This window comes from Geotrypetes seraphini, chromosome 11, assembly GCF_902459505.1.
Source record: "Geotrypetes seraphini chromosome 11, aGeoSer1.1, whole genome shotgun sequence".
Lineage (NCBI taxonomy): Eukaryota > Metazoa > Chordata > Amphibia > Gymnophiona > Dermophiidae > Geotrypetes > Geotrypetes seraphini.
Window position 1 is genome coordinate 68,675,616 of NC_047094.1, and position 26,543 is coordinate 68,702,158.

The 26,543-nt window shown below is 45.3% G+C and overlaps 1 protein-coding gene across 4 annotated transcripts in view; it reads right to left on the reverse strand.

The window, feature by feature from the left end:
• CIC (capicua transcriptional repressor) overlaps window positions 1-22,214 on the reverse strand; it is a 245,949-nt gene extending 223,735 nt beyond the window's left edge. For 3 of the 4 annotated variants that reach the window (XM_033963466.1, XM_033963465.1, XM_033963463.1), the window contains exons 1-2: window positions 22,138-22,214; window positions 15,527-18,380 (exon numbers count right to left, since the gene is read on the reverse strand). In XM_033963466.1, the coding sequence (XP_033819357.1) occupies window positions 15,527-18,356 (2,830 nt within the window). In that variant the 5' untranslated portion in view covers window positions 18,357-18,380; window positions 22,138-22,214. Of the gene's footprint in view, window positions 1-15,526; window positions 18,381-21,485; window positions 21,671-22,137 lie in introns of those variants that run through there. The other variant, XM_033963464.1, reaches the window with a different exon arrangement.
• Between the last annotated feature and the right edge of the window lie 4,329 nt (window positions 22,215-26,543).

Genomic DNA, 26,543 nt, shown 5'->3' on the forward strand with positions numbered 1-26,543 from the left:
TGCTGGATGTGGTCTACTTAGATTTCAGCAAAGCTTTTGATACTATTCCTCATAGGAAATTGAGTAGCCTGAGAATAAAATTCAAAGTGGTAGGCTGGATCAGAAATTGGTTGACAAAGAGTGGTGGTAAATAGAGTTCGCTTGGAAGAATGGTAGGCAAATAGTGGAGTGCCTCAAGGTTACATCCTGGGACCAATTCTTTTCAATATTTTTGCAAGTGATATTGCCAAAGGGTTAAAAGAAAATAGTGTGCATTTTTATGGATGGCACAAAGATTAGCAACAGTGTGAACATCTCAGAGGGATTGGAATGCAAAATTAGGAGATTGGGCAAATGCTTGGCAGTTAAGCTTTAATGTGAAGAAATGTAGAATGATGCATTTGGTGTAGAGGGCTACCAAAACTAAATCTGCCCCGAAACTCATCATGTAGTTTCAACTGAAGCTATAAACCAAACATTATCTGTTTGCCCCTTGAACTCAACAAAAGAAGGCTCCACTCCATTGCCCCTCCCAGGCTACTTTTCAAACCCTGATGGTCCAGTGGCCTCAGGGCAGGAGCAATCCTAGTCATTCCTGTCCATGCCACCTCTGCATCATGGGGAGGTCACAGTAGCCATTTTGAGATTGCAGCCAGCATAGTCAGGAGCAATTGAATCCCAAAAAGGCTGCTGTGGTAAGCCACAGCAGCCATTTTGTTTGCAGAACCAGCATGGGTAAGAGCAACTAGGGGAATCGCTCCTACCCAACAAGGTCACTAAACCACCAGCATTTGAAAGTAGGCACAAGGGGGAAGGGGAGTCTCAGTCGTATTATAATTTTGAGGTGGTTTTGGCACTAAAACCAATATTCAGTCAGCTGTACTCCACAGGAGGTGACAGCCGACATTAATGGATCAGGAAGAGGTTCTCAAGCTAAGTGTCTGAAGATCTCAAGGCTGTAAAAAATAGTGTAAGAAGGTGGTGGCCAAGGGCAGAAGGGTGCTTAGATGCATAGAGAGGGGTAAAACCAACAGAAAAAAAGGAAGAGATGATCATTTCTATACAAGTTGTTGGAGAGACCGCACTTGAGTACTGTTTTAAGTTTTACCAAGGACATAAAAGACTCCAAGCAGTTCAGTGGAAATTGATCAAAATGTATGGAAGAGATATAAGGAGAGAACTGAAGAATTTAAATATGTACATCCTGAAGAAGAGGAGGCACAAGGGAGATATGATACCGATATCAAAATACTTGAAAAATATAAAATAAACAAATTTTCCAAAGAGGAGAAGAGGCTACAGAACATGAAAATCAAATGAAGCCATGGGGGTGGGGCGTGGGGGAATGAAAAGCAATATTAGAAATATGGTATTTCACAGAGAGGTTGGTGGATGCCTGGAATGCTCTTCAATAAGAGGTGGGGAGACAAAATGACAGATTTCAAAAAGTCATGGGATAGACACAGAGGATCCCTATAAAATGTTTCACTAAAACACAGATAACTCATACAAATAAAGAATGAAAAGGAGCATTGAGAGGGGCAACCTGCATAGAGGGGCAGGGACATGCCTGGCCACTTTTCTGGGCAGACTGGATGGACCATGGTGGTTTATCTGCTGTCATTTACAACGCTGCTATAAATATGAATGAAATATGAGATTTTCATACAATACAGACAATATGCATGCAAAGCTCTCACATTCATATTAATTAGGGATGTCCTGAAAACCTGACCCATTTGAGGCCCTCAAGGACTGGGAAATGAATACTACCAGTATGAGGTTTCTTCTCACCACCATCTCTTTCTAGGTCTTAGGATAAGGTAGGATTAATCATGCATCTCACTAAGCAGCTCAAGGAAAGGTTGAGGTAAACATATTTCTCAATACCAGCCTTGCCAACTGAGAGTAAGGCTAAGTTGAATGCACTCTTCACCTCTGGCCCTCTCCAGCTCAGCAGCTCAGAGGATAAGCATAGTCTTCACCAATAGCCCTGGCCAGCTCAAATGGTAAGACGTAGCTACAAATGCTCTCCGCTACCAGTCCTGGTCATCCAAAGCAAATTTCTGCTTTAAAAGCAAATTAGGCAATGAAAGAGCTCCCTGTGAGGCCAGCAGGCCCCAGCAGATTCAGGAAGAAGTTTAGTGTCTCCATGGCAACTTCTGAAAAGCAAGAGCCACTTGTGTCAGGAGCACCTTCTCCTCGTCGCCACAGCAACAAATAACCAAACTGTCATCCTCCACAGCACCACAAGGTGAAAGATCAAGTCATCCAGAGTATGGACCATATGCAGGCATGTAGCAGTCTGTGCATCACAGAGAAACATGGACAGACCAATCTTTCCCTTGCACTATCCCTTACATCCATCCATGTCGCACACTGTTTTCTCATTAGGTAATATTTCACAGTAACATTTGAGAGTTATATTCCATTTTTCCTGCTCCAAGCATTTCTGTCTGCTCACTACTCTGCATTTCTGCACACCTGATCCATAGAAAAGACAAAAAGGAGGCATCAGTAAATGTAATAATTTTAGTAAATATGATGAGAGAGAACAAGCTTTAGAATTTTAAAAACACCACAGAAGTGGGCTTTTAAGAAAAACTCATCAGGAAATCTGTTCCAGTCATACAGCATGGCAAAATAGAAAGCACAGAGTTTATGTTAATTATAGAGGAAAAGAGCATGGATAAGTAGACTGCTTGATGAACAAAAGTGGCAAGGAAGGGTATTGAATAGGGCGATATCAGAAAGCAAGGCTGGCTCTACCAAACAGGGTAGAGCACTGGGGAGGGGGGGGGGGCTGCAAGACACAGAAGTATAGACATCTTCCTCCTTTTCAAATTTTGTTGGTGTAAGTTATTGTAAACTGCCTAGATGGCTTGCTAATGGTGTGGCACGAACCAACTTGGAAACAGCACTCATGTTTTTCACAAATGGCCCCATTTTTCAGCCCCTACTAACTTATGCAAAATAAGGCCTCACAGCAATTCTCTGCATCCCTCCACATCCTCCTCAGGCTGCCTCTATTAGAGAGGAGGGGTACAGAAAAGCGGAAGAATAACCACAGTTGTAGGTGCGTAGGAGATGATTAAACTGTCTGTGAAAGGTTTTATACTACTACTACACATGCCTCGCTGGGACATATGTTTTAGTCATGCCCGCGTATTCTACAATTCTGGCAGCGACTGGGTCACTACGCTATTTCTCTCTGGGGTAGCCGGTGGACTCTGACTCCCAGAGTACTATTTGGATTTTACACTATTACTTCTCCCAAACTCAAAGGATTTTCAGCTTTTGTGGCTCGAGTGCTGTTACTTGGCAAGAAGGCAATTTTGTCTCAGTGGCTGGCCAGCGAACCCCCAACTTTCAGTCACTGGAGATCACTGATGATCCTACATGCTTCTATGGAGCGCCGGCACTTTTCAGACCTGGACACTGGCCCTGGTCGCAGATTCTATTTGATTTGGGAGCGCTTATGGCAGAATCTTATGCCTATTGCAAGAAGTCAACTATTGAACTTATAATATGAGTAGTCTTTTGTTTCCTGTCCTCGGGATCTCTTTTGTTTCTGTTTGAGGGGATGGGGGGTAGAGTTCTGATATTACCTGTGTGAAATTTGTAAGTGTATTACTTTGTTTTGCTACAGTTGTTTGCCTGTGCACTGAAACTTAATAAAAATATTTAAACATACTACTACTACTATCCATTCATTCATGTCCGACCCTTGGATTCTCTGTAGGCCAGCCTCACCATGCTTCCCTGTTTTCCATGGCTTCATTGAATTGCTTGATGTTCATTCCTGTGTCATTCTTGATGGTATCCAGCCAACAGGCCTTTCATCTCCCCTGCTTTCTTTTACCACCAACCATTCCAAGTAGCACCTCCTTTTCTAGTGAATTTGCCCTCATCACATTTCCCAAATAGGTCAGTTTCTGTCTGGTAATCTTGCTTTCCAGGGACAACTCTGGATCAAGAACATCTTTGTTGGTGATCCTAGCTGTCCATGGGATTTGTAGAAGTCTTCTTCAGTACCACAACTCAAAAGGCGTTGATTTTTCTTCTATATGCTTTCATGAGACTATGTCTCGCAGTCATAGTCGCAATTGGAAACACAATAGCAATGATCAGTCTTTGTTTCATGGTGACCGAGATGGTCCATGCACTTCCATATTTGGTCCATGCTCACCATGACTGCACGCCCCAGTGCTAATCGACACTTGATCTCTAATGTCAAACCACCACTGTGAGCAATGAGGGACCCATGGAAAATAAAGCTGTCAACCACTTCTATTTCTTCATTATTGATCATTATGTGGACTTTTTTTGTTGGCAGTAGTCATGATTTTGGTCTTCTTGATATTCAGATAAAGACCCATCTTCTCACTTTCTTCTTTCAGCTTCAAGATCAACTTCTTGAGGTCCTTCTCACTCTCTGCCAGCAGGGTAGTATCATCTGCATATCTCAGAGTGCTGATGGTTCTTCTAGCTATTTTCACCCCAACACTTGAATCGTCTATGTCCAGCATCCTCATGATTACTTCTGCAAAGAGGTTGAAAAGAAAAGGATAGAGGATGCATCCTTGTCTTAAGAACATAAGAATAGTCTTACTGGGTCAGACCAATGGGCCATCAAGCCCAGTATCCTGTTCTCACGGTGGCCATTCCAGGTCACTAGTACCTGGCAAAAACCCAAGGAGTAGCAATATCCAGGGCAAGCAGTGGCTTCCCCCATGTCTTTCTCAATAAACAGACTATGGACTTTTTCTCCAGGAAATTGTCCAAACCTTTCTTAAAACCAGCTACGTTATCCACTCTTATCACAACCTCTAGCAACGCGTTCCAGAGCTTAACTATTCTCTGAGTGAAAAAAATTTCCTCCTATTGGTTTTAAAAGTATTTCCCTGTAACTTCATTGAGTGTACTCCCTAGTCTTTGTAATTTTTGATGTAGTGAAAAATCGATCCACTTGTACCCATTCTACTCCACTCAGGATTTTCCAAGCTGAAGAGCCCTAACTTTTTTAGTCTTTCCTCATATGAGAGGAGTTCCATCCCCTTTATCATCTTGGTCGCTCTTGTACCCTTTTGATCATGAACTATTCTGTATCTCCATACCTAGTTCGCACTGTAGCTTCTTGATCACAGTAGAGCGATCTGATTAACCTGATCAAGTGCACTGGTACTCCTACCTCAATCAGTGCGATACATACTACCTGAATTCACAAGGCTTTGCAGGGCTTCCTCTATTTGAAAGCAGAGCTCAGACTTTGAATGAGAGCCAGAATAGCTTTGGAATTCTATATCAACACACTTCACAGTCACACTTCAAAAAGGGCCAGAACAAAGAAATGGCTTTCCTAGATGTCCTCCTCAGGGCTGCCAATTCATAAAAAGCCCTTTCCTCTAATCAAAAAAATTTCAACCACTTTATCACCACCTACAATATTTTGGTATTTGTGTCAAAGACATGGCTAGAAAAGACCACATACATTTTATAAGAGGAAGAATGCAGCAGATAGTTATGGTTGAATCCCCCTGCTTGTCAAGTCCCTGACCTGCTGTATACCTCACAAATTAGTCATTTCATGAACACAGCTGAACATTAATTTAGGCCATTAGTTACTAGATGTTTGAACTTCAATGTTTGTCTATGCTAGAGGTTCTCAGGACACACCTAGCCAGTCAGGTATTCAGGATACATACAATAAATATTTGAGATGGAAGCACCACATGCAAATTTATCTCATGCATATTAATTGTGGATTTCCTGAAAACCGGACTGGCTTGGTGTGTTCAAAAAATACTGGACTAAATCCCTGATCCAGGGGTGGGCAACCATCATCTTTAAGGGCCATATCCCATCAGGGTTTCAGGATGTTACAATGAATATGCATTATATTTATTTGCATACAATGGAACAGTACACGTAAATTAATCTGAAGCATATTTGTGGTGGAAATTTGAAATCCTGACTGGGTTATGGACCTCAAGGACCATGGTTGCTCACCCCTGCTTGCCTAGTGTATGCTGATGGTCACACCAGAGATCTGACAGAAATACATGTACAGTAGAATCTCAGTTATCTGACACCCACTGGGATTGGTGGATACCGGATAACTGTTTTTCTGGTTAATTGAGAGTGTGTGTTAGAAACCTTGTCTAACATACTCTCAATTCACCCCCCACCCCGAAGCACCAGCACGGCAGCGGCCCTAAGAATATAATAATAATAATTTTATTCTTATATACCGCCAAAGCCATGGAAGTTCGAGGCGGTTTACAACAAGAAGCGCTGGACAATCAAGTCATCAATACAATCTTACATAATGAAAGAAGTGGAAAGCTATATAGTTCTTACTGGGTCAGACCAATGGTCCATCAAGCCCAGTATCCCGTTCTCACAGTGACCAATCCAAGTCCTTAGTACCTGCCCAAAACCCAAGGAGTAGCAATATTCCATGTTACCGATCCAGGGCAAGCAGTGGCTTCCCCCATGTTTTTCTCAATAACAGATTATGGATCTTTCCTCCAGGAAATTGTCCAAACCTTTCTTAAAACCAGCTATGCTATCTGGTCTTACCATAACCTCTGGCAATGTGTTCCAGAGCTGCAAAGCCCTTCTCCTTCAAGCCCCAAAGTGGCAGAGGCAGACAGCGGTCCTGAGCTGTGAACTCCCTCGCTCCCTCCCCGATTTCCTTACCCAAAAAGCAGTGGTCAGCAGGAGGTACAGGCTGCTCACAGTCAGCCCTGGAAGTGCCTTTCTTCTGAGACATCACTTCCAACGCGTCAGAGGAAAGGCCCTGACGGAGCTGGTGCAACAAAGGGGGGGAAGTGGGGGCTTTTTTTTTTTAATGGAGCAGATATTGTGCGTGTGTAACACATACACACAGCATCTGTGCCTTTAAAAAAAAAAAAGGTTTCCTGCCCTGAATAGATGAGTGGCAGGAGGCTTCCCTTGCCTCTCAGGTGTTCAGGCTTCCCCTGCTGGTTCTGTGCATTTGTGAGAGTCGCTCTCAGTGTGATCAATTGGATGGGAGAGACGGGAATTACAACAAACCTATGCATGAATCATTTGCATGCAAAAATTTTTGTGCATCAAAAGCTCTTTTATAATCGGCCAAAAATTGGATTGGAGCAGACCCATGCAGTCTTACTGATCCTGTTTAGTGCATCTAGGCCTCAGTCCTCGGGCCACACCTCAGCTAGTCAGGTTTTCAGGATATCCACAATGAAAATGATTCAGACAGATCTGCATACAATGGAAGTATCTATCTCATGCATATTTATTGTAAATATCTTTACAATCTGTCTGGCTTGGTATGTTCCGAGAACTGAGTTGAGAACCCTGCCCTGAATCGAAAGCATCAGCATCTTCCTAGGTTCTAATCTCAAAATCATATCACCTCAGCTACAGAAAACATCTTTTTCCACTTTCAGCAGTTATAGCAAATATCCACAAATACCGTATATACTCTAATATAAGTTGATCCGAATATAAGTCGATGCCTCAATTTCCCCCCCAAAGGGAGGAAAAATGGTTGACTCGAATATAAGTCGGGCGGCTTAATATTCAAGTGCTCTGCCCTGCTAGGATCTGCACCCAGTGCCCTCTCCCTCCCCTGTCAGGCTCTGCTCCCAGCCCCCTCCCTGCCAGGCACTACACCCAGCCCCCTTACCTCCCACCCTTGTCAGGCTCTGCACCCAGCCTCCTTTCCTTCCCTCCCTCCTCTGTCAGGCTCTGCACCCAGCCCCCTCCATGCTAGGTATTGCACACAGCCCCCTTCCCTCCCTCCTCTGTAAGGCTCTGCAGCCAGCCCCTTCCCTGCCAGGCACTGTACACGGCCCCCTTCCCTTCCAGGCTTTCCACCCTGTCCCCCCTCCCTGGCCTGTCCATCGTACCGCCTCTGCCACTGGAATCCCTGGTAGTCCAGAGGTGTAGTAGGCAGGAGCAAGCTTTCCACGCTCCTGCCCCGCTGCTAACCCGGTTGGTCACTGCGCAAATTCCGGCTTCAGCGGCTGAGCAGTACCCAGCGGGAGTGTGCTTTGGCACTGCTGCTCAGCGCTGAGCAGCTTCTTGAATGGCTCCTGACCAGCAGCGCCAAAGCGTGCTCCCACTCGGTACTGCTCAGCGACTGAAACCGGAACTCAAGGCAGTGACCGACCGGGTTAGCAGCGGGGCAGGAGTGCGGAAAGCTTGCTCCTGCCCACTACATCTCTGGACCACCGGGGATTCCAGTGGCAGAGGAGGTACGATGGACAGGGCAGGAAGGGGGACAGGACGGAGAGCTTGGTGTCCCAGCAGAGGCCTGCATTAAGTTTGGGAGGGGGGTGGGTGTGCACTGGATGCTGGCCTGAATATAAACTGGGACCCCCATTTTTGGGCCCCAAAATCCCAGTTTATATTCCAGTATATACAGTAGGTTTTAAAAAAAACAAACAAACAAAAAAACCTTACATTCATTTGTCCCATCCTGCCTAAATTACAATAGTTTATAGCTGTTCCACAAAACTGATAACACATCCACAGCTGGTGATAAATACTGCAGCAGTGATGTCATTTCATTGTAGCTATAGCAGACCACAGGAGTTTTGGTCCTCCTCAGCCTACACTAGCTTGCAGTCCTCTGCATTGCCTTTTATGCAGATCTCTCATACAAATTCACTTTGGATATCCTAAAAGCCTTACTGGCTGGTGTGGGGGGGGGGGTCACTCAAAACAGGTTTGGAAGCCACTGGAGTAGATCTGCAGCTATTTATTTCCCTCTTATCCCAAGCACTGGACTACTCTCCCAGACTAAGCTCTACTTTACTGAGATTTGTCACAAGGTAAAGATCTTTTTTAGTCAAGCCTACCCATCTTAGCCAGAAATCCTTGCCACCTTCTCATTCTTTGGGTCTGTCTCACTAAACTTCCAAATATCTCTCTTGGATGTTCCAGTAGGTTAAGTCAAACTCTCATACCTTGACCTCTGGACTCTCAGACTATCTCCTCACTCAGCGTTTCAGTCTGTGACTCTGCTTTATTAGTTGCTCTGACTGTTTCACTATTAACACATAGTATGAAGCCAGGTGACTCATGTTTTTAACACCACTGATGCATGGAAACTATTGTACAGTACCTCTATCCATCTCTTAATTTTATCCTATTTATGTAGAACTTTTTTGCATGGCAGTAGATCACTTAGTGTACTCAAGAGTGGAGCAAGTAAAAAAAAATCCTTATAAAGATATTCCATTGCTCTTGGAGAGCTGTCTGTGCAGAAACACTGATGAATAATAAAAGTGGAAGTCTCACTCTTGTTTCTGGTGTTAGGAGAGATTTTGGGACTCATTTAGTATGGGCTATAGCAGTGAAACTTAAATGTACAATATGCTCTTCACTCATTATTCTTCTCTTTTGTGTTTTTAATGGTCTGTAACAGTGACCTGCAGGATATACTGGTAATCTGTACACCAGGGGTGCCCAACGCGTCGATCGCGATCGACCGGTAGCTCAGGAAGGCAACGTGAGTCGATCACAGAGCCCATCCCAGGCTCTGTGATAGACTCGTGTTGCCGTCCCGATCTACCGGGCCTATCAGCCTTCCTCTCCCCGACGTCAAAGACGCCGACGCCGGGCATTAGGCTGTTTTTGTCATTTCGGGAGGGGGGGCGTGGTGGTGTGGCGGCGGCAGCAGCAACAGCCTGAAAAAGAAATCATCCTGACCCAGGTCAGTGTCATACGGAACTTCTACCTCTTCCAGCAGCCCTCTCCCTTCTACCTGCTTCCGGCCACACCCCCTGCTCCGCGACTCTCTTTGGCAACTCAGCAGCAGCGATCGACACAAGCTTCTGACGTCGGGGCCTACCCTCTGCGAGTCCCTCTTGTTTCAACTTCCTTTTTCCACAAAGGCGGGACTCGTAGAGGGAAGGCCTCGATGTCGGCAGCTTGTCTTGATCACTGCTGCTGACGAGTTGCTTAAGAGAGCCGCGGAGCAGGGGGGTTTTGCCAGGTGCAGGTAGAAGGGAGAGGGCCAGATGCAAGACTCGTGGGTGAGGGAGCAGAAGAGAGAGAGAGAGAAAGAGAGAGGGGAGGGAAACAAAAGGAAATATTTCATACTGGGCTGGGCCGGAGTGGAGGGAGGGTGGAAAGATTCTGGCTACAGGGTGCATTAACAAAGGAAAAGGGGGGAGAGCTGAAAATGGAGATAGTGACACAAAGAAGAGAAAGAGTAAACAGGACCTACTGAATAAGGATAGAGATACAGAGGGGACATGAAGAGGAGGTGAAATAGAGACATAGAAGTAATGCTGAAAAAGTGTGTGTGGGGGGGGGAGATAAAGACATTAAAAGGGCAAATGGTGAACATGGGGTAAAGACAAGGACAGAGACAAATGAAGATTCTGAAAAAGTGGTGAGATAGGGATATAGGTGAGATGGACACAAAGAAGGGTGATGCTGGAAAATAGGTGGAATGGTAATTCTGACAGACACAGAAGGGAAATGCTGGATCAAGGAGAGATGGGGCTCAGGCTGGATGGAATGAGGAGAAATGCCTTGTTGGCCCGGAACTTCCTCTCCTACGTCAGAATTGACGTCAGGGAGCGGAATGCTGGTCAGCGCGACGCTTCTGCAGGGAAAGCTTGGGACGGCGGTGGCTTGGGGGCTGTTCCCCGATGGCAGTGGCAGCATACCGAGTGGCTTGGGGGAGGGCACGGAGAAAGAAAGAAAGGGGGCAGACAGGGAGACATAAAGAAGGGGAAACAGGGAGACAGAAATAAAAAGTTGGGGGAGAGAATGAGGTCTGGAGGAGAGGAAACATACAGGAGGCTGAAAGAAAGGAAGAAAGATTGGATGCACAGTCAGAAGAAGAAAGTGCAACCAGAGACTCATGAAATTACCAAACAGCAAAGGTAGGAAAAATGATTTTATTTTCAATTTAGTGATCAAAATGTGTCGGTTTTGAGAATTTATATCTGCTGTCTATATTTTGCACTATGGCTCCCTTTTACTAAACCGCAATAGCGTTTTTTAGCGCAGGGAGCCTATGAGCATTGAGAGCAGCACGAGGCATTCAGCGTAACTCCCTGTGCTAAAACCTACTATTGTGGTTTAGTAAAAAGGGAGGGGGTGTATTTGTCTATTTTTGTATTTTGTTACTGAGGTGACATTGCATAGAGTCATCTTCCGTGACCTCTTTGAAAAAACCCAGAATATGAATAATTAACATTTTCTCTGCCTTTCAGTATGCTTTGTGTTTTTTTTTTATTTTATTGTTAGTAGATCATTTTGACTTAGTCATTATAAAAGTAGCTCACAAGCCCATAAAGTGTGGGCACCCCTTCTGTACACTATTCTTCAATTGTAATCTTCCACTCCTGATCAATTGAACTCAGTTTTACATCTGTGAGGTGTACAATTTGTAAGTCTTGCTAACATTTTTTTCTGAATGTATGTCTTGGCTTGGCAGTTTCTTAAGAACATAAGAACTGCTATACTGGGACAGACCAAAGGTCCATCAAGCCCAGTATCCTGTTTCCAACAGTGGCCAACCCAAGTCACAGGTACCAGGCAAGATCTCAAGGAGTAAAACAGATTTTATGCTGCTTATCCTAGGAATAAGTAGTGGATTTCCCCAAAACCATCTTAATAACGGCCTAAGGACTTCTCTTTAAGGAAATTATTCACACCTTTTTTAAACCTTGCTATACTGATTTCACCACATTCTCCAGCAACAAATTCCAGAGTTTAATTACACATTGAGTAAAGAAATATTTTCTCCGGTTTGCTTTAAATCTATTACTTAGTAGCTTTATTTTATTCCCTTTAGTCCTAGTATTTTTTGGAAACAGTAAACAAGCGATTCACATCTACCCTTTCCATTCCACTCAGTATTTTATAGACCTCTATCATATCTCCCCAAAGACATCTCTTCTTCAAGCTGAAGAGCCCTAACCTCTTTAGCCTTTCCTCACAGGGAAGTAGTCCATCCCTTTTATTACCTTTCTCTGTACCTTTTCTAATTCCGCTATATCTTTTTTTGAGATACGGTGACCATCTCAAATCAGAACTGGCATTTATTCAAAATTGCCTGGGAAATTTCTCCTGCTTTTAACCCATTTTCCCCTTCCACCCAGCTTTACTTGCTCAGCCAGTGCATTGAAAGTTCTTAGCCAAGGTCCACTTATCACAGCTCACTCCAAAACCCAATATGAAAGCAACCCAAGTCTAACCATTAAGTACCAGTGCTGGATAAGAGGAGGTGTGAAAGCTGTCTCCACAGCATCCACAGCTGAGGCAGAAAGCTCCTCTTTCCCCCAGCAAAAAAAATAAAAAATTCCCTGGACCCTGAACCTCTAAATAAGGCAGGAATGATGCCCACTCATGTTTGCTCCAAGTATTGTCATCTTCAAAATGGCTGCACAATGCATTGGGTGGTGCCAAGATGTCATATAAAGGGGAGGAGTCAGATAGGTGCCCTGGATATCAAGGAAATTGTTTTTTTGTTGTTTGTTTTTTTTTTTTTGGGGGGGTTACCTTGATATGTAGAGTCAGTCGGATCTGGTAGACAGCTAGTGTAGAAAGCTAACTAGCATGGAGGTCAGGTCAGGCTACGCCTGCTCTGGACCTGGCAAAAAAAGTTTACAATCTAACTGCTTATCAGAGGCAATGTTTTTCTTTTGTCCATTAGAGCAGCATATTATAATGGCCTCACATGTAGTCATTTGAATACAATGCATGCCAAGGTAAACCCGTGCAGTCAAGCTTACAGTAGCTTTCTGCATCAGCCCAGCTTAGGAATCAAACCATCTTACAACGTGCCCCAACATACCCCTGACTCTAGATGTAGTACATGAGACTAAACTTCTACCACTGACAATTGTACTATGACAAGCCTAGTTTGCAGTTGTGGCTTCCGTACTGGTTTCCTGAAGTTGCATAGCAGCAATACAACAAGTAAGAGTGACTCCCTGCAAAAATCAAGAATAACCTGCACTCTTTTGAGGTGCATCCTTTCTGCTAGTCATTGACTCATTTGTCTCTGCCTGCTGTTCTATGAAATGACCACTAAGGGGAGCCATGAGACCTCCAACCAGCAAACCCAGAGTAAGATCAGAGAGGTGGTGAAAAGACAAACTGGCAACCACTGGAAAGAATTCAGCCCGTCCTGCCTGGTAAAAAGTGCATCTATTCCAGTTTCCACTGAGCACTATAGTTTATGCTGCTCAGCCAGAAGACTGCTACAGCAACAGAAGGGAATTAAAACTGGGGGGAACCCCAGGCATTTATGCACCGGGTTTAATTCCCACTATGGCTCCTTGTGACCCTGGACAAATAATTTAACCATCTATTGCCCCAGGCACAAATTTGGATTGTGATCCCAGAAGGAACAAATGAAATTCTGAAAACCAGAAGGAAACAACTGGACTAGAAAAGAAAGAAAGAGATAAGGCTCAGCTTTGTGTTAATCATACTACTTAGAGGCACCTTTTCAGCACAGGCATATTTTGGGGTGGGCAGTCTCCTCTCAAATGTTGCAAGTGCTAATGCTGAATTGGTTCCTATCCCCATCCCCACCCCTAAGTAAACAAAAAACTATACCTTTGCATCTCAGGTACCCAGAACAGGTTAGCAAAGTATAGCTGTGGAAATAGATTTGCAGACTCTCTAACCAACATTCCTGTTCCATCAAGCTGGGACCTGGAGGCTTCGGAAGGAATAAACATTGACCAAGAAGACATTAGCAATCTAGCAAAGTTGGATGCTTTCTCTTAGGCCAGCTCTTTATCGTCAGTGAGAGACAATGTCTTCCTCGTGACAGGTCTTTCCTTAGAAGCGTGAATCGTAATACTGATAGCATGACACTTGATAACAGACATCTAGAACCTCTATTCTGTGGCAAGATAGTGCCAATAAAAAAGGTGTCCCCAGGGTCAGATATTCAAGAAGCTGCTCTTCAAGAAGGCCTCATGAGAAAAGTGAAACTTTGCAGTCACACATGTTAAGAGTCTGATACTGGCAGCAAGAAGCAGGTTTAGAAAGATGGATCCTAGATTAATGCTGCCTGACAATTCCCAGACGAAAGCCAGATTAGAAGTAAGGGCCACAGCCAAGCCTGATAGTTCCCTGCTGAAAACTAACATTCAGTCACAAGATCAAGAGCTACCTCTTCAGTTACGAGTACCTATCTTCCCCAAACTCTGCCCAGCTTCTCATTCACTGAACTGATCTGAGACAGCCCCAGCAATAGGTGCCCTGGTTTCTCTTAGTTTGTTCTGGCCTCTGACCCCACCTCACAAAAATAAAAATGGTATTCTTCACCTACGTAACTGGTTAATGAAATAATTCCAGTAACCCGGAGCGACGGAAGGCTGAATGGGAGCATGTGCGTCAGTGAGCTGTGGTCCATGCTAGGCTCGCTGCTAGAATCCATTGATCGCCTCTTTCTCCCGAGTGTTAGTACCACACTCTTCTTCCCATGTAACCTGTGATATAAATAGAGGTGCTGCCGGAAGCAGCACCTTTCCAGGAGTGAGAAGGGGAGGCTGTTGCTCTGGTTACTGGTTGCTGAGAGACAGCACTCCAGCCATGACGCTGAGGAAGTGTCAATAGGTGTCACAATCCATCGTCCCTACATGCACAGAGCCCCTCAATTATGTGCAACATCAAAAAGAATAAAAAGAAAGAACAGACTCACACAGAGCTGGGAAGAGACAGATGTTAAGATCACACAACTCTCCTTATTTCATTTATTAAATGGTTCTCCTTTATATTTGAACTCAATAGTTCAAAAATGATTCTTTGAAAGAGAAAAAGAGAAAGAGAGAGAGAGAGAAAGAGAGAGAGAGAGAAAGAGAAACCTAGAACTGTAAGATGATATTAGCCAGATCTCACATATGGAACATGTGCTCCTCAGGAAGTGTGTATGCCTTTGTCTACTTCTGCCAGTTTCACACACTCTAGGTTACAAATTTCCTAAGCCTTACATCTTCTTTCCCAGGAGTGCCCCGACATTCCAGGATAATGGTAATAATTAATACAATGAGACAATTGGTGCCTCTGTGCAGCAGAGTTCTGTGGCCTACCAGTTCAGTGTACACTTTCAATAAAGTACTGTAACATATACAAAAAGAAGCCTCATGAGGATGGAAGATATACCCAAGAATGAGTGTGGTCAATTATAGGACTATCATCTACTTAAAGAGGGATCTGTTTACATGACTGATTAAACAGGTCCAGTGGTTAAGTACACCACATTTCTTGAAAAACTCCATAGCTAAGTTTATCAACTCATTTCAAGCTAGCTGTTTTTTTTTGGGGGGGGGGTTTAACCTCACAGGTTGATCCGATTCTAATTTTTACTCCACTCCAGGTATGAAGATAGCTTCCTTAAAAGCAAGACTGTATATCCCTATATGAAGAAAAGTAAAATCATGATTAGATCAGCCTCTTCAGGTTGACCTGAATAAGATGGGCACCCACACCCCTCAATATGCAAGCATTTGACTATCAGACATTAAAACCAATTACATAGGGATGCAGAGTAGGCAGTAGCCCCCCTTACCTGTACCAGGTCTCCCCATGATAATTTCCTTCTTGGGCACCGGATGGCTGGAGTAGTCACTGGGCACAATGACAGGCAGAAGAGCTGCAGGTGAAGGGTGGAAAGCCACAGGCTGGAAAGGTGAGGACACACTGAACCCTGAAGAGATATGGTCAGAGGATCCAGATGCACTGGACGCTGCAGGTGGCCCCAGCAGAGCAGGGCTGGGCTGGCTAGAAGAAAGAGGGCAGGACGTGCTCTGGATCTGTGTGGCATTAATGGGGACAGGGATCTGGAGCTGTGTCTTGGAAGAGTGTTCCTTGGTGCCAACTTTAACCACACGTGGGCTATTACCTCTACCACCAACATCCAAGGGCTTTTCCAGGAACTTGGAAGGTAAGGGCACATCTGGGTTCCGCACAATGACAGGCGAGTCCCGCTGCACTGCTGGTACCCTCCGGATGGAAGGACTGGGGTCAGAGGTGATGCCAGCAGGAGGAGACAGAAGCAGTGAGGGTGACGGTTCCTGGGAGCGGGAGAACAGCGCAGCAGGAGAGACAGCCCGAAAACCACCTGCAGGTGTGGAGGGTGTTGGAGTATGGGAGATGGACTCCACCCCAGAGTCCATGCTGTCACTCTTCTGGAAGTCAGCGCTGGAGCTGATGCTGCTGGGGTGGAAATCTGTCTTCCTTTTGCTGGGGCTCATGGGCACAGTGAAAGTTAGGCTGGTGTGGAAGGTAGGCAAAATACCAGAGGAGTGACGCTCCCGGTGGTGGGGATGATGCACCATTTCTGGTGTCAGCACACCACCTTTGGGGGTGCTGGCACTTACATGCCGGCTGCGAACTGCAGTCCTGTGAATTACTGGTGAGGCATTGATAGGACTGAAGTTGGCTGGCCGGAAACCAAAGAGTGGAGAAGGTGAGGGAGAGGGTGTGGGGGAAAAGGGAGACTGATTGGATACCGGAGAGAAGGAGGGTGTCCCTGACCTTGGACTTCCTAAGGATACCAGCATATTGGCCGCTTCACATTCATCAAAATCAAAGCGGGATAGGTCCGTGGAAGCCACAAGACGTGGCCGAGAGTCTGTGCGGCTGCTGCTGGCTTCGCTATCCCGTGATGTTTCATCCCAGTCAAACTCAGTACTACCTTCCCGTGGGGCACCCCCCCGCCCTTCTGACAGGTTCTCCATCTCCTTTGTGCGCATAGAAAGGTGACGTGAACAGTAGCCACGACGCTGGGACTCTTTCATGCAACCATCCCTTGAGCACAATCGCCGCCATTGCTTGCCATTGAACTTCTTGCGGATGCCATTGGGTGTGCATACCACATCTCCCTTCTTGTACTTCTGCTGTGCAGCTGTTAGTGGTGTGCGCGAACGTGAGCCTGGTGTGCTACACTTGTCCAGTGAGGCACTGCTGCTGCGACTACCTGCATCCTGACTTAGCAGGGGGGATGGTTGCTCAGGGAGCCTTACCAAAGTGGCTGTGAAAGCTGGAGACTTTGGTGGGGAGAGAATCTGGTGTTGGGGAGTGGGTGGCAGCTTCTCCTCTGTTGGGGGAACACTGAAGCTGATTTTAGAGACCTCTGCATCTTCTGGTTGCTTGATCTCCAGGATTGGTCTTCCAAGGTTCTCTGTCAAAATGGATGTGGTTGAGACAGTCTCCATGGGGGGACCCAGCAGGAAAACTGGAGTCGATTGCTTCTTTTTCTCCCCTCCATTCCTTGCTAGTTTTACCATTTGCTCCACTTCCCTGCTCCATGGGGCACGAAGGAGGCGAAGGCTGGTACATGCCACCCAGATGCACTCCTCTTTTTTCACTGGTCCTGGTGGCACCTTACTCAAGCGCACCTTGTAGGACACAGGCTTCTCAGTGACGTCCACCACCACACCTTCCTGATACATTTTCTCATCCTGATTGGTACAGGCACAGACAGCTGTCCCAACAACTACAGCACTGGGTGAAGGCGGCATGTCTAGCACCACGCTCACATCAGAAGCACTCTGGACATTGTCATAGTAGGTGACAGCCCGGTCTCCATTGAACTGGATGCCCAAGTCAAGGCAGCGACGGACATGCTTCACCACACCTGGCTGAAAGACACCATCTCGTCGTACCAGGACACACCGGGACTTCAACTGCCGTATGTCATACTCCATGGTAGTCTGTTCTGTACACCCTTCCAGTTCCAGAGTCCTCTTTTCAGCTTCATCATCTGGGTCTGTGGAGTGTTCACTGGCAGTATCTGTAGAGGAGCAGCGGGCAGACACACAGGCCTCATCCAGTATAGGAACAGCAGTTTGTTCTGAGCTGGTTTCTGGCAGGGTGCAGGCACTGCCACTGCCCACTGATGCCTCGCTGCTACAGGAATCCTCACGCCCCTCCTGCCCAGCATGATCTTCCACATATTTTTTCTTGGGAGCTCTGGATTTAAATGTTGCAGTTTTCCGACTCAGGGAAGACTCCCATTTGGCAGAGTCGCATTCTCCCTTGCTGACGGGGTGGTCCCTTGCACCCTCTGGTCCCAATTGGGACTTCTGTCTACTGCCCTCCAAAAGGCCTTCACCCTCTGACACCTTTCCTCTGACATTATATTCTTTACAATTTGGTGCTTGACTCTGGGGTTCTAACTCTTTACCCTGGGGTCCCTTCTGGCCTCCTGAGAGTTCATTCATGTTCATTTCTACCTTCACTTGCATTTTCCGGGCACCCACATAGGAAGGAGGCTGCTCCATTATCACCCCATCTTCTTCATCTACCTCATCAGTCTTTCGCTTTTGGGCTTTTGCTCGTGTGGATGGAGGTACTTTGGCATGAGAAGGACCAGTGGCCTTTCGAACAGGTTTCATCCTTGCTTCGACTAATCACAGCACCTGTGAAGAAACAAGCACTAAATAATCACTGAGCAATTTCAGAGGCAGAGTGCAGTGAGGAAATGGGACCTGTGGGTACCCTCACTATTCATTTTTGATTAACCACTAAGGTGCTGGTAAGAAAATTCAGTCTCTCACTTTTGGTGTGGGTAGTTTCCTTCCTGTGAAGTGTAAGAATATACTAAATAACTATATCTTGCAGGGGGATGGGGATTTCTGCAGGCTAGAGGCATTTTCTGTGGGGGAGGAAAGCTTTCTACAGCAGGAAAAACAAGCTGCTATCTGAGTTATCACGATGTAAGCCAGAAGGCCGCAGGCTAAGCCTAGGACTGATGTGATAGCTTTACCAATGTTATTAGTATAAGAAAGTCTGCTGCTTTTTGTGACCTGCAAATGATGGGCCATTATTAATTGTCAACATCTAAACAGGATTTTGTTGTCAAACACATGTGAGTGAGAACAAAATACACTTGAGGGAGGAGGCCTGCAAGTTTCCCCTGAAAAGAATCTCAGTCACTATGAGGTAGTAACTATTCCACTTAGCTCAGTGATAACCCCAACATCACTTTCTTCCATTAAATGCAGCTGTAAAATTGGCTGGCAACATCGCTATTAAAAAAGGGGATTTTCAGCCAGCATAAACCCTGCATCAGACCACTATAAACCATAACCAAATAGAAAGCTGCTTTCAGATATTGTAGTTAAACAACCTAGACATAAAGCCAGCATCTTCCTGTAGGATGGAAACAGATGCTAGAACTGTAAAAAAGCCCCCTTGAAAGTATGGCTATGTCAAAATGACATTGCAAGTAATAATAGCCAAGTAATAATAGCAAAGTCAGAATTACACAGTTTAATTGCTAGCCTATTTAGAAAATAAGAATCTTAAGCAATTTCTCTTTTGTAGAACTTTTAAGACTCTTCATAACATTTAAATACACTAAAGATGAGAATTCAGACTGGGTTTATGATTAAGGAGCCCTCTGCACCACCAGTTTTGGTAATGTATGTAAGTTTAAAGATTGTGTATGATTACCCAATATTAACATGGCACTTTCCTATTGGTATCTTTTTGGCTAATGTAATTGAAACATGTTATTGTATCTAGTTCTAGTTTTCATCACGATCTTATAATTCCACATATAGTACAAAGAGATAATGTGCCACAGGTCAGTTCTGAGGGGTACAGAGTTTAGTTTATTTCCCTTTCTCTCTACAACAGGAATGATGAAGGTTGCTACAGATCAGAACTGCAGTGTATTAGCAGAGCGATGTGAGGGGGTCAGCATTGGAATAGCACAAGAAGTGCTTTCAGACAAAAGTGCATTGCATGTGCAAGTTTCAATATTAGGGTGTTAAAGAAAGCTGCAGAGCAGAATTAGCAAACAAGCTGCCTAGTGTTGAAGGATACACAGCATGCTGCCAGATACTAGGACGCCCCCCCCAACTTTTGCCCCAGGCCCCAGCATGTTTAACACCAACCCTGAGGTGCATTTAGAGCTGTGTGTAAGGTCACAATTTGAAACTGATTATTCTAGATAAATTAACTGTGAAAAGCAGAGTGTGCAGGCGTTAAGATACTGCAAGAGTGACTTTTGGCAGCTGGGAAGTGATGTAGGAGGAAGGTGCGCAGGAGGAAGGAGGCATGTGTCTGATGCTTCTGTTTATGGGGGTGTATGATCATCAGTATTCACAAGGCTAAATCTCTTCAACATATACAAGAAATTCTCAACTTTTGAAACAGCAGGATCTTTTCTGAAGAGGCATTTTCCTCCTGAATGCTTGGGGGAAGTGGAACATGTGTCAAACTCTCATATTGTTCTCTCAGTGTCATGGCAGCAGTGGTTACTCGACTAGTCTGGCTCCTGACATATCTCATACAATAAACAGAAAGAGTGTGTTAGAGCTGCAGGAACACCCTTCCCTGGCCATGGGATGGGACAAGTCCTAGCATGCTTATGAATTGCAGCAGAGTCAGGCTGTTAGTCTCAGGCAAGCAGCTAACGGCAACATTCTGCACCAAGATCCATTTACAGAAAGGATCTTATGTTACACAAGTCCAGAAGTATAGTTAACAGAAAGCAAGCTAGAAAACCATGAAAAAAAATTACTGGTACCCCTAAATAATCACACACAGTATTATCCTACCACTATGTGATATTACACACACACACTTTTTTCATATGGATGAGGCCTTGTAATTACAAAACATCCTGAAATAATTTGTCAGCTCTAAACATAGCAAATATAGTAACATCAGAAGCAGAACCAAGCACCAAGAGCAGAAACACTAACAGCAGCAAGAACAGAAGTGGGATAGACAGCATCAGGAAGAGGATTAACACTATGGAAGAAAGAAACTGAACACAAGTAGAAACACCAGAAAGGAACCCAGTGACAGGAGGGTAGGAACAACAGAAGCAGCAGGAAAATCAGGGAAAGGGGAATGGTATTTGCTATACCACCTTTTTGTGGTTTATATATTATATGCAGGTATTTATTTTATACCGAGCCAATGGAGGGTCAAATGACTTGCTTGGAGTCACAAGGATCTACAGTAGAAATCGAACCCAATTCCCCGAGTTCTCAAGCCGCTCCATGAACCATTAGGCTACTCCTCCACTCAGTATCAGAAAGAATAACTACAAGTAGGGCAACACCAACAGAGCAGCATCAAAAAATACCCAGCAACAGAAAGACTCAACCCCAGAAGCAATAAAAGCAGAAACAGGAAGAGTAGCAGAAGCAAGAAGAGTAGCAGAGAGTCTCAAGAAGAGGAACGGAAACAGGGATAAAGCAGTAGGAAAAGCAGGAATAAAAGAAGAAACAGCAGCGTAAACTAGAACCACCGTCCCTCCCCTCAAAACAAAACCATTACAGACATAGATATGGTCTCTTGCGTGCTCCCCAGAGGCCGCTCGTGAGCCGGGGGGGTGAGGGAGGGGCAAGGGAGAATCCCCGGGCACAGCGCCCGTCCCTAAGAGCCAACCGCAGAGCCAGGACAGACAGACTCGTTTTTGGAGAAGTTTCCTCAGGGAGAGCAGGAGCGAAAACAACCCGCAATTTCCCTTCCCTTGCGTTCCACCGAACCCTGCCTGTACTCACCAGGCAACCCGAGGCCCCACCGCCGCCGCCAGGAGACCCCAGGCTCCGGCCTCTTTTACTCCACAAGACAAAATGGTGAATGAAGCTGGAACAGCTGGAGTGCTCTAGCCAATCAAAACTCACTGACAGCTACAGTAACCAATGTCGGCCCCGGCTTTACATGCCGGGGCGGCGCAAGCTGCCACAGCCTCTTAAGTGACACTTACAGTAACTAGTAACAGAGGAGAACGCCAAAGGTTGGCGTGGCTATTCAGAAAAACTCCACCCCTTCTCGTGAAAAGCATTTACAGTAACCAATAACACGAAAGGAAAGGTCGAAAGGGCGGGAATGCAGAAGACCAATGGACGTGCTGCCTAAACAAGTTGTTTACCGCGGTTTAACGCGCAAGCGCCTGCCATTCTTTGAGGACTCCTGGGAATCGTAGTCCAAGCGCAGGTCTTGACTGCAATAATGAATTCGTATTCTTGGATACCTGAAAACTACAATTTCCGGCGTGCCCCTTTCTAGAGAGCCTGTCTTTCGCCTTGGAAAAACTCACGAAATTCTCCCAGTTTCAAAGCTGACACTAACATCCCATGAATTAGGTAGACATCTAATGTTGAAGACCACTTAACCCAGGTGGAATCTCATCTACTTCCCCATTGCACTCACCAGTCTACCCCGCCAGCTTGTACCCTTCGAGCCCCCTAGCTCTTCGCGCACCGATTCCTCTCAGCAACAGCAAAGCGGTCCAGCCCTCCTTTCACTACAAACCAATCGGAAAGCCTTTTCGATAAAACGTCATCTTCGGAGGATGAAGCAGCAGGGATTAGAAGGCGGGGCGAACTTCACCGGGTCTCCACGCGCCCGGGCGCGCGTGCGGGACTGGTTGCTAGCTGATGTCACCGTTCTACAGGAGGATTGGCTACGACTGCAGCTGGCTGCGACCAATCACAACTCAGGGGAGTGACGTGAAGACGCGTGTTACCATCAAACTTAAGGAGTGGGCGAGATCAGCGGAGAGTGGAGTAAAAAGTTGCAGGCAAGGCTGTGCAGTAGTAGTAAACGTTGTATCTGATTCTGGTGCGTAGAAGGACGTAGTACGCTTCCTGCGTGCCCTGTGCATCCTGTCTCTTACACTTTCCACTGCCTGATCTGTGCATTTTTCCTGCAGTGTCTTCTCCACGTGTTTTCTGCTCTGTCCTTGTAGTTGGGTGCTTTTTTTTTAATGAAGGTGTTTCCTTTATGTTTGCAAGCTGCACCCTTTCGATGTTCTCTCTTTTTTTCTGCTCTCTTTGCTGAATTCTTCGTTTGCTATATACACCCTTTGCCCTACATTATACTTTATTTAATTTCCTATATACCACCTGCGCCTTGTAGTTTTGGAAGCAGTGTGCGTTCACGTACAACAGGTATTGCATCCAGACCCCAATTCTGCAGTGTACACGCCCTTACTTCACCCTATTCTAAATCTGTATCTCTTCCCTTTCAACTTATAGAGCTTCCTCCCCGAAACCTTTCTGAGCAGGGCTGGCCCAACCATTAGACAAGACTAGACAATTGCCTAGGGCATCAGCTTTTTTGGTGGGAGCAGCGAAGAGTCATAGCCAATCCTATAGAACCAAAACTGTAAGTCACAGCCACACAAGCACAAAAAAATATCAATATGTGCTTCCATTTTTATAGGAGGTTTGTGTGATGGTGAAGATTTAGGTCAATTATCAAAATCTTTAAGGGGTATGCTACAGACTTGCAAGCTAATCAAAGGAGTGTAAGGTTGAAGATCACCTAAGACAGTGGTTCCCAAACCTGTCCTAGGGGAACCCCAGCCAGTCAGGATTTCAGGATATCTGTAAGTAATATTCCTGAACTAGATTTGCATACAATGCCTTCATTATATATAAATCTAACTCATGAATATTCATTGCAGATATCCTGAAATCCTGACTGGCTGGAATTCCATCAGGACAGGTTTGGGAATATCTTCTCTTCTTTATGGTTTTAGGTTTATTAAACTTAATAATTTGATATAGCACAAGTAATATTAAATGTTTAAGTGGTATATTTATTATTGTTAGATTTTCTTTAGTCTCCCAGATACTGGATTCTGCAGTTTTGCTGGAGAATATGGTACTAAAGCAGGGGTAGGCAATTTCGGTCCTCGAGAGCCGGAGCCAGGTCAGGTTTTCAGGATATCCACAATAAATATGCATAAGATAGATTTGCATCTCAAGGAGGCAGTGCATGCAAATCCATCTCATACATATTCATTGTGAATATCCTGAAAACCTGACCTGGCTCCGGCTCTCGAGGACCGGAATTACCTACCCCTGTACTAAAGAAATAAGATGCCAGCTAAGAGTTCAAGAAAATCACTATAGAGTTCCTGGGCATTTCTAGCATAAGAACAGATGAATAAGAGAGGATGCAGAAAAGCTTCAAGCCCAGCCAACTTCCTAAATTCTGAGCATTAATTTGCCACTGCAGCTGATAAGAGTGTTATTTTATTTTGCAAAATGCCAATTTGCAGAATTATAATGCTATGTTTTGACATTGTTTCAGATCACTGATTAAACCATGTCAGCAAAAAGTGGAATTTTCAAATGTGGAACTCCGAGCCATCATGAAGTTCCTATTCCTACTCCAAAGGAAATCCATGAATGTATGATGCAAACATTGAGTTACAAATGCCCATCAAACTCCACAGTGAAGAAGTGTTGTACTGAAATAACACCCTTGTGCCACATGCTGTGCAGTGTGTTATGGGGGAGGGGGTGTTGTGGGAGCTTCGGGCTTAGCTTTCCCTTGAGCCTTTAGGGCTGAGAAGACATTGGAGGGCCTGTCTGCCAGGAGAAAATCTCTTCCAGAGCCCCAGAATAGTGGCTTACTTACATGTAGGAGTATGGATGCCGCGGAGCCCAAGAGACCCTAGATGGAGTCATCTAAAGAGGACTCTGCACTGCCTAACAGAGCATTTTCTCCTGAATTTGTTAATAATAATAATAATAGCTTTACTTATATCATGTGGAGAGCTTATTTGGATGTCCAGGATCCCCAGGGGAATTCTAGCAGCACACCAGGAGGCGCCTGAGGGGGCTTGGGCTTCCAGGATGCATCTGGCTCAGTATCAGACTGGCCAGGATCCAGTGAACTTTTTGGACAGATAATTGGAGGATGAGGGGTCTATCAGTATCCCTTTGCTGTCACAGAGTGAGCCCTCCCTGCTGGTAGATACAGGGTCACAGGCAGAAGCAAGTATGAAAGATACAGTGGTGGCCCTTGACCAGGGGAATGACCCCATGGTACGTGCTGGCTGTTCAGACCCTCAGCTCTGTTAGAGCTCATTACCGATTCCCTGCGGGAATTACAGCTGGACTCAAAGCAGGCCTGGCTGCCCCATGCTATCCTGAGCAGAGGTAGAGCCTAGTCCTCTTCTTTTCCCTGGCATCTTGAGATGAATGTTTTAGTCACTGAGCACTAGGATGCTCCTGAAGGATCATTAAAGGTGGTGTGGGCTTTTGCTGGTGGAAAACAAGCCTTTTCCCTGGCTCCTATTAACAGGGGTGGATGATGTGGTCAATGCTCTCTATCATCAGAGTCATGAGTAAAGTCTCGGCTTATTCATTCCCAGCCTGTAAAATTCTCTGGATCAGGCAATGGGAAGGAGATTCCACCTCTAAGCCTACACTCTGCAGTTTTCCATTCAAAGGACAGATGTTATTCGGAAAGGGTTTGGACGATCTTATGATCAGCATGGCAGATCGACAACTGAAGTCGACCTGACAGCAGACTCCGAACCTCGAGATGCTCTGGGCAATCTAATTTTTGTGGCACCAGATGCTTTCAGCAGTACTCAAGAGGAGCCACATCTCAGAAATCCTACCATGGATCAACACAGAGATTTTCAAGACCTAGGCGGAACAAGCCTCTAATTCTTGTCCTCTATCAGCCTCCAAGAAAGCACAATGATGCCAGGTCCAGAGCCATTCCTCTGAAGATAGAGTATATGGATGCCTGGGCACAGATCTTGTCAAACTGTTGAGTACTACAAATCATTCAGAGCGGTTACAAGCTCAAATTCACCCAGCCCTTAGCAGACTGATTTGTGGACTCACTGGCAGGGCGCCCAAAGAAGGCAAGCAAGGTCTCAGCTACAGTTCAGAGACTGGTAGATATTCAGGCCATAGAGCCCATGCCACCTGAGGATTTGGGCTTGGGAAGATACTTCATTGTGCCCAAGAAAGGCTCAGTAGATTGGAGACCCATTCTAGATCTTATTCATGTCAATGAGGCTCTGAAAGTTCAACACTTTTACATGGAAACAGTGTGGTCAGACATCGCAGCAGTGGTGACAGGGGAATTTCTGGCTTCCTTGGATTTGACAGAAACCTACTTGCATATTCCCATCTTTCTGAAGTACAGGAAGTTTGTGATATTTCATGCTACCAGATCGACAAACTTAAAAGTGACAAATCCCCTGGACCGGATGAAATTCACCCAAGAGTCTTGAAGGAATTGAAGGTTGAAATCGGAGAGTTATTGCAAAAACTTGCAAACCTGTCAATCAGAACTGGTCAGATACCAGACGACTGGAAGAAAGCGAACGTCACGCCAATTTTCAAAAAAGGATCGAGAGGAGAACCGGGCAATTATAGACCTGTGAGTCTTACGTCTGTCCCAGGCAAGATGATTGAATCACTGATCAAGGATAGCATAGTTCAGCACTTGGACACACACGACTTGATGAAACCCAGTCAACATGGATTCAGGAAAGGGAAATCGTGTTTGACGAATTTACTCCAATTCTTTGAGACCGTGAACGAGCAAATTGATAGTGGAAAGCCGGTGGACATAATATACTTGGACTTCCAGAAAGCGTTCAACAAAGTTCCACACGAAAGACTTCTCAGGAAACTACAAAGCCATGGCATAGAGGGAGATATACAAAGATGGATAGGCAAATGGCTGGATAACAGGAAGCAGAGAGTGGGCATTAATGGGAAGTTCTCCGACTGGGAGATAGTGACTAGTGGTGTACCCCAGGGCTCAGTACTTGGACCGATCCTTTTTAATATTTA